The following is a 13560-nucleotide window of genomic DNA, read 5'->3' as shown; positions in this document are numbered from 1 at the left end:
GCCGGTGGGAGGTCCCGGTGATCGAGGTCAGGAGGAAGATATTCCCATGGAGATATTTAGGGTTATGACACAATTTTCACTTCCGTCGTATTCCTTCTTCGATGTACAGGCTGAGCGTTACCTTAAAATCTGTTTCGTTGACGCAGCCACTTTATATTGCGCACGATTTGATTTACGTACTCCCGCCGCCGCTAGGCCGTTACCTAGCACGAGGAGTGGGCTGGCTGTGTTTCCGACAGCCGGTGGGAGGTCCCGGTGGCCGAGGTCGGGGGGAAGACGAGACACGTGGGCAGTCCTGCTGGTATAAGAGCCGCTCCAGGCAGCGCTCGCTCAGTCAGCGTAGCATTCCCACAGCGACACGGAATAGCTTCGAGATGCAGGCCGGCGTGCTAGTGGTGAGTCGCTCGCTGCCTCCTCTCGCTCTGCAAGACTCCCGCTAGCATCCTCCAGCAACTCTACGGTGGTCGTGTCGCAGCACTCCGTTCCGTCAGCGTGGGTATTCATCACGTCGATTACTTTTTCTGTTGCAATACATGCACCCAGCTTTTTAACAGACGTCGGTGTGTCACTGTAGTGTTGCGGTTGCAATGTTTTCGGTTCCAATGTATTAGATTCAACAAAGTTAAGCAGCGTATTGGGCAAGAGACCGAAGTTGAATTAGCGAGAAGAGAGATCCACAGTACTGCCCGGTCGTCATCGTTTAAGTTTCTCTGCCTGGTCAATACTGTAAAAATTTTTTCAATAAGACAGATTCGGAGACAGCAAGGGACTTGGAAGACCAGTTGAACGGAATGAACAGTATCTTGAAAGGAGGGTATAAGATGAACACCAACAAAAGCAAAACAAAGGTAATGGAATGTAGTCGAATTAAGTCGGGTGATGCTGAGGGAATTAGATTAGGAAATGAGACACTTAAAGTAGTAAAGGAGTTTTGCTATTTGAGGAGCAAAATAACTGATGATGGTCGAAGTAGAGAGGATATAAAATGTAGACTGCAATGGCAAGGAAAGTGTTTCTGAAGAAGAGAAATTTGTTAAAATCGAGTATAGATTTAAGTGTCAGGAAGTCGTTTCTGAAGGTATTTGTATGGAGTGTAGCCATGTATGGAAGTGAAACATGGACGATAAATAGTTTAGACAAGAAGAGAATAGAAGCTTTCGAAATGTGGTGCCACAGAAGAATGCTGAATGAAGATTAGATGGGTAGATCACGTAACTAATGAGGAGGTATTGAAGAGAATTGGGGAGAAGAGGAGTTTGTGGCACAACTTGACCAGAAGAAAGGATCGGTTGGTAGGACATGTTCTGGGGCATCAAGGGATCACCAATTTAGTACTGGAGGGCAGCGTGGGGTAAAAATCGTAGAGGGAGACCAAGAGATGTACACACTAAGCAGATTCAGAAGGATGTAGGCTGCAGTAGGTACTGGGAGATGAAGAAGCTTGCACAGCTTTAGAAATTCCAATAGGATGTTATCTATCTCTTCTGTATTAATCTCAAGTCTTGCAGGGGTCTTTTAAATTCTGACTAATATCCTAATACTAGATCCCCTATGTCTTCCATATTGACTCCAGTTTCTTCTATCATGCCATCACACATGTTCTCCCTGTCACAGAGACCTTCACTGCACTGTTTCCACCTACCGCTCTCTCATCTGCGTTTAACAGTGGAATTCCCTCAGCGCTCTTAATGTTGACACCCTTGGTTTTCATTTCACCTTATTTTGACTTATCTGTACGCTGAATCAGTCCTGCAGACGGTTGCTTTTTTCGGTTTCTTCGCACTTTTCCGTTTCACCTTGGCTTCTTTGCGCTATCTATTGACTTAATTCCTAAGTGACTTATATTTCCTTGAACATTCTGGTGCTTCCTTCTTCCGTAGATCAATTAAAGTATTTCTCCCGTTACCCTACTTTTCTGCCTATTTACTTTTCTTGTACACATACGCTGCCTGCAATATGTGTTGCGACATGTGATTTCTCTGTTTAGAGATGTCCACTCTTCTTCAACTGAGCTACGTGCTGTGATAGGCCTACTCCTTACCGCAGTATCCACATCTTTAGCGAACTTCAAACGCGTCTCACTATTTCTTAGTACTTCAATACCCACCTTCATTCCACACTGGTTCTTCTGGACGATTCACTTAAACTTCAATTTACTCTTCATCATTAGTAAATTATGGTCGGACAGCCGTGATCAGAAAGCTCCATGCGAAATTTTCTACCAGTGACAAAATCTGTTTCTTCATGAAAAACTTTCCTATGAGGAGATCAGTGTACAGTTCAGGGGGAATAGACTTAAGGGATATCAGGTATGTTGGCATCCACAGGGAATTCTTTAAATGAAACAGGTAGTTTAAAAGCCATTATACTGTATATCCAATAAGACGGTGTAAAATTAGGCGCACCTTGGGAGTATGGAACAGATCACCAGCCAGTTAGGATGGTCATGGCAGGTGTCGTTTGGTAGTGAAACAAATTCCGAGAAACATCAGGAGTGGAGGAGAGAAAAAACGCTATGCCTCGCTGAGAGCCACAGCCAGAGAGAGCGTCCCTCTGTCACCCGTCGATCACGCTGCCGATTGGCCATTCAGACACGTTGCGCTGAGAGAGCGCATTTATGGGAACAAACATCCCCTGCTAACGTTATGCTCCTGCGTGGCACGTAGGCCACAATACCTGGTACTTAAGTACTGACAGCGAAATTTTAATTACACGATTTTTTAATTTAACTATAAAAATTTCCTATACCCCCTGTAAAGCCTTACGTAGATACGGTGTAAACGCTGTTGGGGACTTAATGGATGTGGTAAAAGAGGCCGATCTGACCAAAATTGCAACGAGTATGGTGAGGGCTTGGACAGAACGAGAGGCGGATAAAATTGTTTTTTCCGTAACTTTCGTACTGCTAAGATTAGGGTGAGACGTTACAAAATAGTAGGATCTTAGATGATGAAGAGAGAAAATTTTCCAGGCAAATAAAATCAAATAAAACTAAAAACTTCGGCCAATTTTATCTTTGAAAAGGGGAGCATACTATTTTTCGTATGGAGTAGACAAAGAAGGCTGTGAGAAATATTTCAATTTTGGACACAGCTCGTCGTAGGGAAGTCTACCATACCCATTGTACCTTAGACTATGTATTGGCTGGCCGGGAGGGGGAGGAGGGGGGTCGAGAGTGGTAATGCACACAGCTGGAAACCGAAAGGTCACGTAGTCGAATCTCGGTCGCATAACGGAATATTCAGTCTGCCTTTAATCTAACATTCACCTTTTAACGTTGTCAGTACTCACAAGGAGCGACACGTGGATCGAACCGCACGTTAGACTGTAGGTCCCTTTTCCTCGATAGGATATCTGTGGTCTGTCAGCGACACGCGAGTCGCCGAAAAGGCGTCCAATTAAAACACTGCACGAGGCCGTTACGCCACTTGAAATTATTATTTTTATTACATTACGTTGTACCTTGACTGAAATGTAATGAAAATATTTAGAACTGATCTCAACCTCCATCAAATGGAGTGAGTACGTGTAGGGTCCGCCCCCGGTAGCTGAGTGAGCCGGCACGGTATGTCAGCGTGTTCGGTCAGACGGCTGCGTGCTCTCTGTAATAATAATAATAATCCTGAGTGAACGCATCAACGATCAACTTGAACGGGAAGTCTTGTGACGTCCGCCCAGACCAAACGTAACGAACTATATCGAAAAAAATGAGAAAAAAGAAAGTGGTCATCGCGACAGGATGTCAATCCTAAGAGCCCGGGTTCTATTCCTGGATCGGTCGGAGATTTTCTCCGCTCAGAGACTGGGTGTTGTGTTGTCCTAATTATCATCGTTTCATCCCCATCGACACTAAAGTCGCCGAAGTGGCGTCAAATCGAAAGACTTGCACCAGGCGAACGGTGTACCCGACGGGAGGCCATAGTCACACGACATTCACATTTTAGTGTGTGTAGGACTGATGAACTAGATGACGAATAATTGTTAGAGAACTAAAGTTAGAGAAGATGATTTTTACACTACTGGCCATTAAAATTGCTACACCACAAAGATGACGTGCTACAGATGCGAAATTTAACCGACAGGAAGAAGATGCTGTGATATGCAAATGATAAGCTTTTCAGAGCATTCACACAAGGTTGGCGCCGGTGGCGACACCTACACGTGCTGACATGAGGAAAGTTTCCAACCGATTTCTCATACACAAACAGCAGCTGACCGGCGTTGCCTGGTGAAACGTTGTTGTGATGCCTCGTGTAGGGAGGAGAAATGCGTACCATCACGTTTCCGACTTTACACACAATACATACAATAGTCTAGTATCAGAGAAAACGTCTCTGGACTTCATAGAATGTTTACGCTGCATTAGGTTCGCTTCCCATATAAGAAATCTATTTTTTTATTTATTAGCTTTCACGTCGTCTCTATTCAGCCATTTCAGTAGTAATGTCAATTACGACGATACGAACATAAAGACAGCACAACAACTAGTCCTCGAACGGAGAATACCTCGGGTCTGGCCATCCGTGGCGCCGACCCTTAGGCTATGGAGGCGGACGAGGGAACCAAACATGTAGCCCGCGAAACACTTGCCGTATGTTATGCAGGGAAACTGTACCATTTGTGGAAGGTGCTCATGGGAAATATTGTCGCGGAAAGTGTTGTGTCTAGGCAAGACAGCCTAGACACAATGAGAGGAAGCCGAAAGGCACGCGCTTAAACTCACGCAGGCTGGCGTGAGGTCTGAAACAGGATACGTAATGAATGCTATAAAGAAAAGTACGTAACTTCTGGAATACTTAACTTTAATTCATAATTGTAGAACATCGCTCTTGATGTTACAGAAGTATAATAGCAATAATAACTGGTAATGGCGCCTTGCTAGGTCGTAGCAAATGACGTAGCTGAAGGCTATGCTAACTATCGTCAAGGCAAATGAGAGCGTAATTTGTCAGTGATCCCCTTCTGGCAAAGTCGGCTGTACAACTGGGGCGAGTGCTAGTAAGTCTCTCTAGACCTGCCGTGTGGTGGCGCTCGGTCTGCGATCACTGACAGTGGCGACACGCGGGTCCGACTTATACTACCGGACCGCGGACGATTTAAAAGCTACCACCTAGCAAGTGTGGTGTCTGGCGGTGACACCACAGAAAGAATGTCAGTAACGGAAATACTTTATACATCAGTTGTCTTCTTAATACCGTAAGAAGATAGCTTAGAACGAGGAAGGCCACTTATTCAGTTACCGCTAACAGTCGGTTGGATTTTTTCTGCAGTTTTACTTTATTATGTAGCCTCCAAACAGGCAGTATCTTATGCAAAATTTATCTGAGCAAATGCTTTATTTGTGGCCACGAATGCTGCAATGTTGTGAAAAGCTATTTGAGTCTGCATCGTTAGAATTCACCTTCTGTAACTGCTCTCTGAGAACAATCAGCACGTTGTAAATACAAATAAGAATTATTTGAACATCTGCTCCTTTGTTATCTCTGTGAAATGTGTGTGTGTGTGTGTGTGTGTGTGTGTGTGTGCGTGTGTGTGTGTGTGTGTGTCTTCGAATCCACAGATCCCACGCGGGACAAAACTTTATGTACTAGAAGGTTTCTGTTTTAATGTGAGCTGTGGACTCATGTCTCATTCTTGTCAACAGACACACTGCATGGGGGCTTAATTAAAAAGAATGCAAATACTTTTAATTTTCAGTCGCTGTCTGTCCGGTTACGCAGTCTCGTAACCGGTTGGCCCTGACCAGTATTAGTACGCAATCTGACTGCATAGAATAACAACAAAGAATGAAACAAAACTTCCGTTAACACAATTAATTAATTAAGTCCCCAGCAACTATAAAAGCTACGAAACAACAAAGCACAAATGTAACTGTTCTGTGTGTGGAAGTGTGATTCAACGTACACATCTGGCACGGTTCTTCCTCAATACGAAAATATGCTTTAAGGTACCATTTACACTGAAGTAATTAAAAAAAACCATTAATACTATAATTGCACATACAAACCAGAATTACACTCTAATACATGAACACAAGCCAGATGCTTTGTTGACTGAACCTGTGACAAGAGACATTGTTAGTTAGGACATTTGAAATGAAAAAAAAAAAAATAAAAAATTCTTTACCTTCATATATATTGACGAAACATACACTCTGATCATTACAACATCCGCAATCGAACAGCATCAGCTGTCTAGCCCATCAGAACAACTGCATACAACATGCTCACAACCAGCCACGGCTACATCAGAACTCCTACTGCCCATTTCTCAGTAAGCACTCTCCACGACGACTTCTCGACAAGCACTCTCTACTACCACATCTCAACAAGCACTCTCCACTACGACTTCTCAGCAAGCACTGCCAGTGGAGGCGGCGGAATAAAACTCTTTGGCGCGATCTCTGGCGCTGTGACTCAGTGTAGCCACCTTTCAACACATCTCTGCTCAAATTTCGCTAGTGAGCTCAGAATTCGCAGTCATCACTGTGAGTGTGGCTGGTAGAAATAGTTCTCCGGGAAAACGTGGTTCCTTAAAGGCTGCATGACCCTAAAAGTTTTGCGAATCATTACATCGCAGTAGTTTTTTCATGTCTGTAGTGGAGTGGACAGAAATGAGTCACTTCCAAGATAGTTGTCCAATCGTGGAGAATGATTTTTTTTTGCATAGTCTGTCCTTTTCATTTGTTTTTACTTCTTGTCTGTACGTTTTCGAGGTGATATATCACAAGAAACGAACATTTATGATTTACTTGTAGAGCTCTGCTGCTGATAGGACAACATATGACAATCTGTACCGTTTACATAGGCCATAGTTGTCAATTAGCCAGTAGAGAATTAGAAATTACGTTTTTCGTTGATAATAACAGAAAACCGAGCGAGGTGGCGCAGTGGTTAGACACTGGACTCGCATTCGGGAGGACGTCGGTTCAATCCCGCGTCCGGCCATCCTGATTTAGGTTTTCCGTCATTTCCCTAAATCGCTCCAGGCCAATGCCGGGATGGTTCCTCTGAAAGGGCACGGCCGACTTCCTTCCCCATCCTTCCCTAATCCGATGAGACCGATGACCACGCTGTCTGGCCTCCTTCCCCAAACAACCAACCAACCAATAACAGAAAAACTCCTAGTGTAACGAGAGAGTCATCTCCAGAATTAGCGGAATAGACTATAGTGGTGTGCCGGAACAGAAGGCATTCAGTACAACCACCGCCCGCCAGGCCCACAGCAGCCACAGAAGCTGCTTGTGATGATGCAGTCAGTAGCTGACCAGTATGCGCGGGTGGCACGACAAGTGTGAGGGTCCCACAAATCATTAACTGAAAAAACATCTGAAGACATTTGGTAACAGAGGAGTACTCTCCAATTTTAATCGTGACCTGCCAGCTGTTTTCGGTCAATTGTACCCAATCATATGGTGCGTTATGTTCCTTTAAGATTACTCACACTTGAAAATAGCAATTTTTCAACAAACATTATATCGAAGTATAAATTTGCCTTCAAGTTAATTAACCTCTTCACTCTTTAGATTTAAAAAATACACAGGAAATTTTTCTTTTCATATTTTCCAACAAGCCAATTCGCAAGCATGACTTGAATACAGAGCTATTTTTTTCCCTCATTTTGAAACATTATTTGCGCCAAAAATTTTGGTATGTGCCCAGCATCGTCAATCCTAACTTCTGCAATTGGTTGCGAAGGAACTCATCTTGGCCGTTTATTCAGATTTTCGATGTCAGCTACATCGTCACTGCCAGAGAAATTCACTGTAGAAGAATGACATTTTCTCCTAGCAATTGGCATGACATATTTATAATTAATTATAACTTTGACAACATGTATTTTGTAGTCAATTACAGACAGTTGTTTTGCTTAGTTATTTGATAGATTGAACGCCTTCTATGCTACATCACCCCACAAATGACCACCACATGGTCTACAAATTCATTAAAAAGCCGTACCGGTAATTTTCCTGCGCGAATGTAACATCTCTAATACGGTAAAAATTTGGCACGAAGATCAACATCTATCATTTTTTCATTATAGAGTTTCGCTATCATTGATTGTGAAACATCTAACTTCTTTTTCTCGTGTCTGCATTATGATCTGTGGTCCATTTACGAGGACGTTCGGAAAGTATCTAAATTTCATAGTAATAAACTACATTTTCGCAAATGTGAACTAATTCTAACCACCAAGAATAATAAACTGACTTGAGATAAAATCTGATATTTAGGTATAATAATTGTCTGTAAATCTTTCTGGTTTGTAGAAGCAGCCATTTTTAGCGTACGACCAACTCTAAACTAACACAAGAATCGTTCTTTGCAAGATGCTGCGTTCTATTGTTAAAACTAAGAAACAGAAGATCCACTCTTGTGGACCTTCTTCCTATTAGAGGAAAAATCCACGTGTTTGTGGAAAAAAATGAAGGTCCACAGTTGTAGACTTAGAGAACGACAAGACGGAAACTGCCTTCTATATGATTTCTTGGTTCTAGGGAAATCCACAAAAACATTTCTTACACAATAAAACTAAAAATAGTGTGTTTCTTGGTGGATGTTTCCGGACAAGCCGACACTTATGCGTTGTCCTATTATCCATAAACATGGCTCAGCGGTGCATGCTACTTGTCCCCATACAATAGCAGCCCAGTTTCGATGTTGCTGACCAGCCTCCTGTTTCTTCCATCTATGAACCACAGCTAACTTGCGTCCAGACATCACTTGTCTGCTTGCGAGAGCCATGCAAAGCAGGTTGTGCTGAACTTGTGCAGCAGACAGCATTCTGGATATTCAATGGTTTGTTTCGACGCTCTGCTGTTGCCTTCCCAATGCGTCTTCAATAGTCGCCAGAGTCGATGCTCACCTCGAATAGGAACGACAGGCTTAAGTCCACCGCTGCAGCAAATTAATAATTGACATTTGCAGACTTTTGTAATAATTTCTGAATAAAAAATATTATTTATAATGTAAATAAAAAGATCTTTTTTACTTTACAAAAAATAATTTATTTATTCGAAATTGGAAGTATAATATATTGTTCCCTTTAACTACAACAATGAAAATCTGATTTTTTAACCCATGACGCCTTGAGGAAACCAAGGCTGCTTTTGTAAACATCACTGCGGGAGAAAAGCTGCAACCAGACTGTGCTAAAGAACGACGTGATGCAGTAATGGTATATGTCTACAGCTATGATGTATGTGATGATGTATGAGGCTCGTATATTGTTTCATAGATACTTTTTCTTGGCCGTGATTGTGAGAAAAATGTGGTCAATATAATACGAAATTTTTTATGTGTGAAAGCCTTATTTTAATTTTTTTGAAACTTTTCGTTTAACTAATAGGCCAGCGATGGCGTTTTGCATATTCCCTTTTGCAGTAGTTGGATTAAAATATGTAATTACGTTTGGTACAAAACAGAATCAAGAAACTGAATGTACGTGCAAAATTTCAAGCATGTTCCATAACGCCGTACCGATAGGGGGAATGTGTATGCTGCCAAATTTTTCCCAGTTAGTTTTATGTATAAAACTTCGAAATGCGGAAAAAAACTTTCATTTTACATTACCACTATCTTTTACGATGTAGACTAAGTAGCTGTAGCAGTATGCCATCACTGCAACATCTCGTTCTTTTTCTATAACGAATTAAGTCACTATCTGCTTTGGCGTCGGCGGTAGACACATGTTTCTGCCATCTTGTCGTTAGTCGAGCTCACGTTTAGCCTGCTCCGTATCAACGATACTGACCCGTATGCTGTAATGTGTAACGAAAAACCTATCCGAAGTAAACAAAATGTAAAGACTTTGTATATAATGTAAAACCTTTTTTAAACAGGAAAATCCTGAAGTTCTCCGTTGTATTGTAGTACAGAAATGTCAAATTTGTGCGAAAAATCCGCGCTACCGTCTGACGACGGCCAGAGCCTTACACTACGTACTGTGAGATAAAGCATTCATTCAAATAATGTGGTTAGTTGCACTTTTTTATTCAGAGATCTTTACTGTAAATGTGCCCAAGCACGCTAATTACATCACATATTTTTAAAATTATAAACAGAAGTGTAAGGTAATTTTTGCTTCAACTGCAGCATAAACAATAGTGTAACCGACATAGTGTAACTGAGGCGGAATAAGGGGAACCAGACTTCATTCGCCGAGGCAGATGAAAAACCGCCTAAAAACCATACACAGACTGGCCGGTTCACCGGACCTCGACACAAATCCGCCAGGCGGTTTCGTGCACAGTGATTACTTCTGAAAAATTTCTTTCTTACGTTGAAGCGTTACTGTATTTGTCAGTGGCAGCAAGATTATTTGTATATCACCGAGTCGGCATATCACACCATAAAACAACAAACATAACCCACAAGTATCGAGAACTCTATTCCACTGAGGCTATTTTGTGAATCTTAAAATTTTTAGATTTAAGTGGATCTGGTATTCTCCAGTGTCCAGCTGATACAGCATTATTCATTGTGTCGCAGATAGTTTGTTTTACTCGAGGAAGAGGAAGAAAAAGTTCTACTACAGGAGATATGAAACACTCTTTATGCCTACTTTGAGTGAGTAGACCACCTAATATTGTATTGTATTGTATTGTATGTTAACCGGGGATCTAGAAACGACGGAGAGGCTCCGTCCCCGTCGCAGTCGCAGTGGTCCACAACCCCACAAGGACTACAGCAGTCCACTTCACCCCTCCGCCGCCCCACACCGAACCCAGGTTTATTGTTCAGTTCGGCCCCCGGTGGACCCGCCAGGGAACGTCTCACACCAGACGAGTGTAACTCCTATGTTTGCGTGGTAGAGTAATGGTGGTGTACGCGTACGTAGAGACCTTGTTTGCGCAACAATCACCGACATAGTGTAACTGAGGCGGAATAAGGGGAACCAGACCGCATTCGCCGAGGCAGATGGAAAACCGCCTAAAAACCATACACAGACTGGCCGGTTCACCGGACCTCGACACAAATCCGCCAGGCGGTTTCGTGCCGGGGACCAGGCGCTCCTTCCCTCCCGGAAAGACCACGTAATATACTTTACGAGATTCGCTTTTTAGACGTCGCACTTCCGATGTGGTCATAATAGTGTGGCTGGAGGGTTTTTAATGCTAACCGTAGACAGATAACCAGATTTTTTATTTTTGTGTACTCTTTATTTATGGATCGACTTGTAGTGTCCATTCGAGAAAAATGGATGATTTACTGAAGAGCTAGAGCTTTACAAATTGAGGAAGTCGATAACACGCTGGTCCACCTCTGGCCCTTCTGAAAGCAGTTGACATTGATTGATAGGGTTGTTGGATGTCTCCCTGGGGATACCGTGCCAAATTATGTACAGTTTGCGAGTTAGAAGTCAAAATCCCGAGCTAACTGGGCGAACCTGCCCATAATGGCACCTCACACTGTCACTCCTGATCACTCCTGGATGTCGGACCATAAGCTGGGCTACAGTCAGCTTGGTATCCGACTGGTGTCTGGAGCGTCTATAGACACGTTTTCGGCCTGGGATCTCATTGAATGGAGTAGAACTGTCTACAGTGATGAGTTCTGCTTCGATCTGAGACCCGATGACCAGTGAAGACTGCACTGAATGCGGTGGGGTTGCAACCACACTGTCGCCTGCCATAAGGCCCGACAACCAGGAGTGATAATCTAGAGTGCCATTTCTTGTCATAGCAATACCCTTATAGCACAGTGGTTCGTCGTTGATATTCTACGCCCCGTTTTGTTGCCCTTCGTGAAAACCCATCCTGGCCTTACATGTCAGCAAGATGATGGATAATGCCCGTCTGCAAACAGCAAGCGTTTCTACAGGTTGTCTTCGTGCTTGCCAAACTCCACCTTGGTAGCGAGGTGGCTGGATTTCTCCCAGTTGAGAACTTTGGCAGCGTTATGGGCGCGGCCCTCCAACGATCTCAGAATTTTGACGATCTAACACGCCTGTTGGACAGAATTTATCAAGATATCCCTCAGGAGTACATCCAACAACTCCAGAAATCGCTACAAAGCGGAATAACCGTTTTCATAAGGGCGGGAAGTGAACCAACGCGTTATAGACTTGCTCAATTTGTGAAGTTCTTTCTCTTGAAGAAATCGTCCAATTTTTATGAAATTGTGGTCGTTGTTTGTGTGTACACATACTTCACGGCTACCGATTTACGTCCCATTCAGATACTTTTTTCTGGTGGAGGTTCGAGTCCTCCGTCGGGCATGTGTGTGTGTGTGTGTGTGTCTGTCGTTAGGATAATTTAGGTTAAGTAGTGTGTAAGCTTAGGGACTGATGACATTAGCAGTTAAGTCCCATAAGATTTCACACACATTTGAACATTGCTGGCCAGTGTGGCCGAGCGGTTGTAGGCGCTTCAGTCTGTAACCGCGCGACCGCTACGGTCGCAAGCTCGAATCGTGCCTCGGGCATGGATGTGTGTCATGTCCTTAGGTTAGTTAGGTTTAAGTAGTTCTAAGTTCTAGGGGACTGATGATAAGTCCCATAGTGCTCAGAGCTGTTTGAACCATTTTTGAACATTTTTGATAATTTTTTATTTAGAGTGTATTTTTTTAAATTGTGACCAGAGAGTGTGAAGACTCTTTGTGATCTGCAGAAACGCCCGGTCTTGTTGCAGGTACTGGGCCTGCTGTGCAGCGCAGCGTGGAGTGCGGCAGTCAGTGGGGGCGGTGACCGTCACCACCACCACCACTACGGCGGGTCATATCCAGGTGGCGGTGGCTATGCTGGGGGTGACTTCTATTCCAGCGGTCCCTACTATCCTGGAGGCGGAGGGCACCGACCTGGAGGCGGCGGCTATCCTGGTGGTCACCACCAAGGTGGGGGCTACCCAGGAGGTGGCTATCCTGGAGGCGGCTACTATCCTGGGGGCGGAGGGAACCGGCCAGGAGGCGGTTACTACCCGGGTGGCAGCACGGGTGGCCACTACCCGGGCTCTTACCCGGGAGGTGGAACAGGCGGCACCGGACATTACCCGGGGGGAGCCGGCGGTGGCGGAGGCGGCGGCGGTGGCGGCGGCGGCGGCCTTGGAGGCGGTGGGGGAGGTGGTGGAAGCGGATACGGACGATAGACTAGCTGATAATTTGCTTTCGCTAACTGACGATGTCATTTATTTATTTCATTCACCTTAATAAAATCAGCTCTAATCTCACACGTTTTTCATTTGGGTAACGAAATCATATTTGTTTAGTGTCCAATGATATGTCTGTGTTACTGGACGCAGAGCCTTGATATGTCGAACATTAAATTCAAGACTCAACGAGGAAAGCAAGATCGTTGCCTTTGTGGTCAGCCGAGTCTTTACTAGAGGACGGCGGTCAAGCACTACATTGGTATACGCCCACATCGATTAAATGTCAATTTAGAAAGAGAATAGAAAAGGGCCATGTATTTCCTTACTTTAAATGCTCAAAACGCTTCGCTAGCAATACCTATACAACTACTTACCACTCCCGTGTAGGATTTACTTTTGTCGGCTGACTCCATCAACCTTTATATTTGTGTTACAATAGGACTATACTTTTCACAAGATTTAACATTAATTAT

General features: G+C 43.8%; 1 protein-coding gene across 1 annotated transcript; it reads left to right on the top strand.

Moving 5' to 3' along the window:
• The first annotated feature begins 349 nt into the window (after positions 1-349).
• Positions 350-13084, top strand: LOC124594363 (holotricin-3-like). Its single transcript, XM_047132730.1, has 2 exons — positions 350-395; positions 12632-13084. The coding sequence occupies exons 1-2, from the start codon at positions 375-377 to the stop codon at positions 13082-13084; spliced, it is 474 nt and encodes a 157-aa protein (XP_046988686.1). The 5' UTR covers positions 350-374.
• Positions 13085-13560: the final 476 nt, after the last annotated feature.

The sequence above is a fragment of the Schistocerca americana genome, chromosome 2, assembly GCF_021461395.2.
Source record: "Schistocerca americana isolate TAMUIC-IGC-003095 chromosome 2, iqSchAmer2.1, whole genome shotgun sequence".
Lineage (NCBI taxonomy): Eukaryota > Metazoa > Arthropoda > Insecta > Orthoptera > Acrididae > Schistocerca > Schistocerca americana.
This window is presented reverse-complemented; position numbering and strand designations above follow the sequence as displayed.

Excerpts from the sequence above, each read along its gene's own strand:
- LOC124594363 (XM_047132730.1), top strand. The coding sequence starts at position 375 with ATGCAGGCCGGCGTGCTAGTG. Across the intron at positions 396-12,631 it reads TGCAGGCCGGCGTGCTAGTG|GTACTGGGCCTGCTGTGCAG; the intron begins GTGAGTCGCTCG and ends GTCTTGTTGCAG.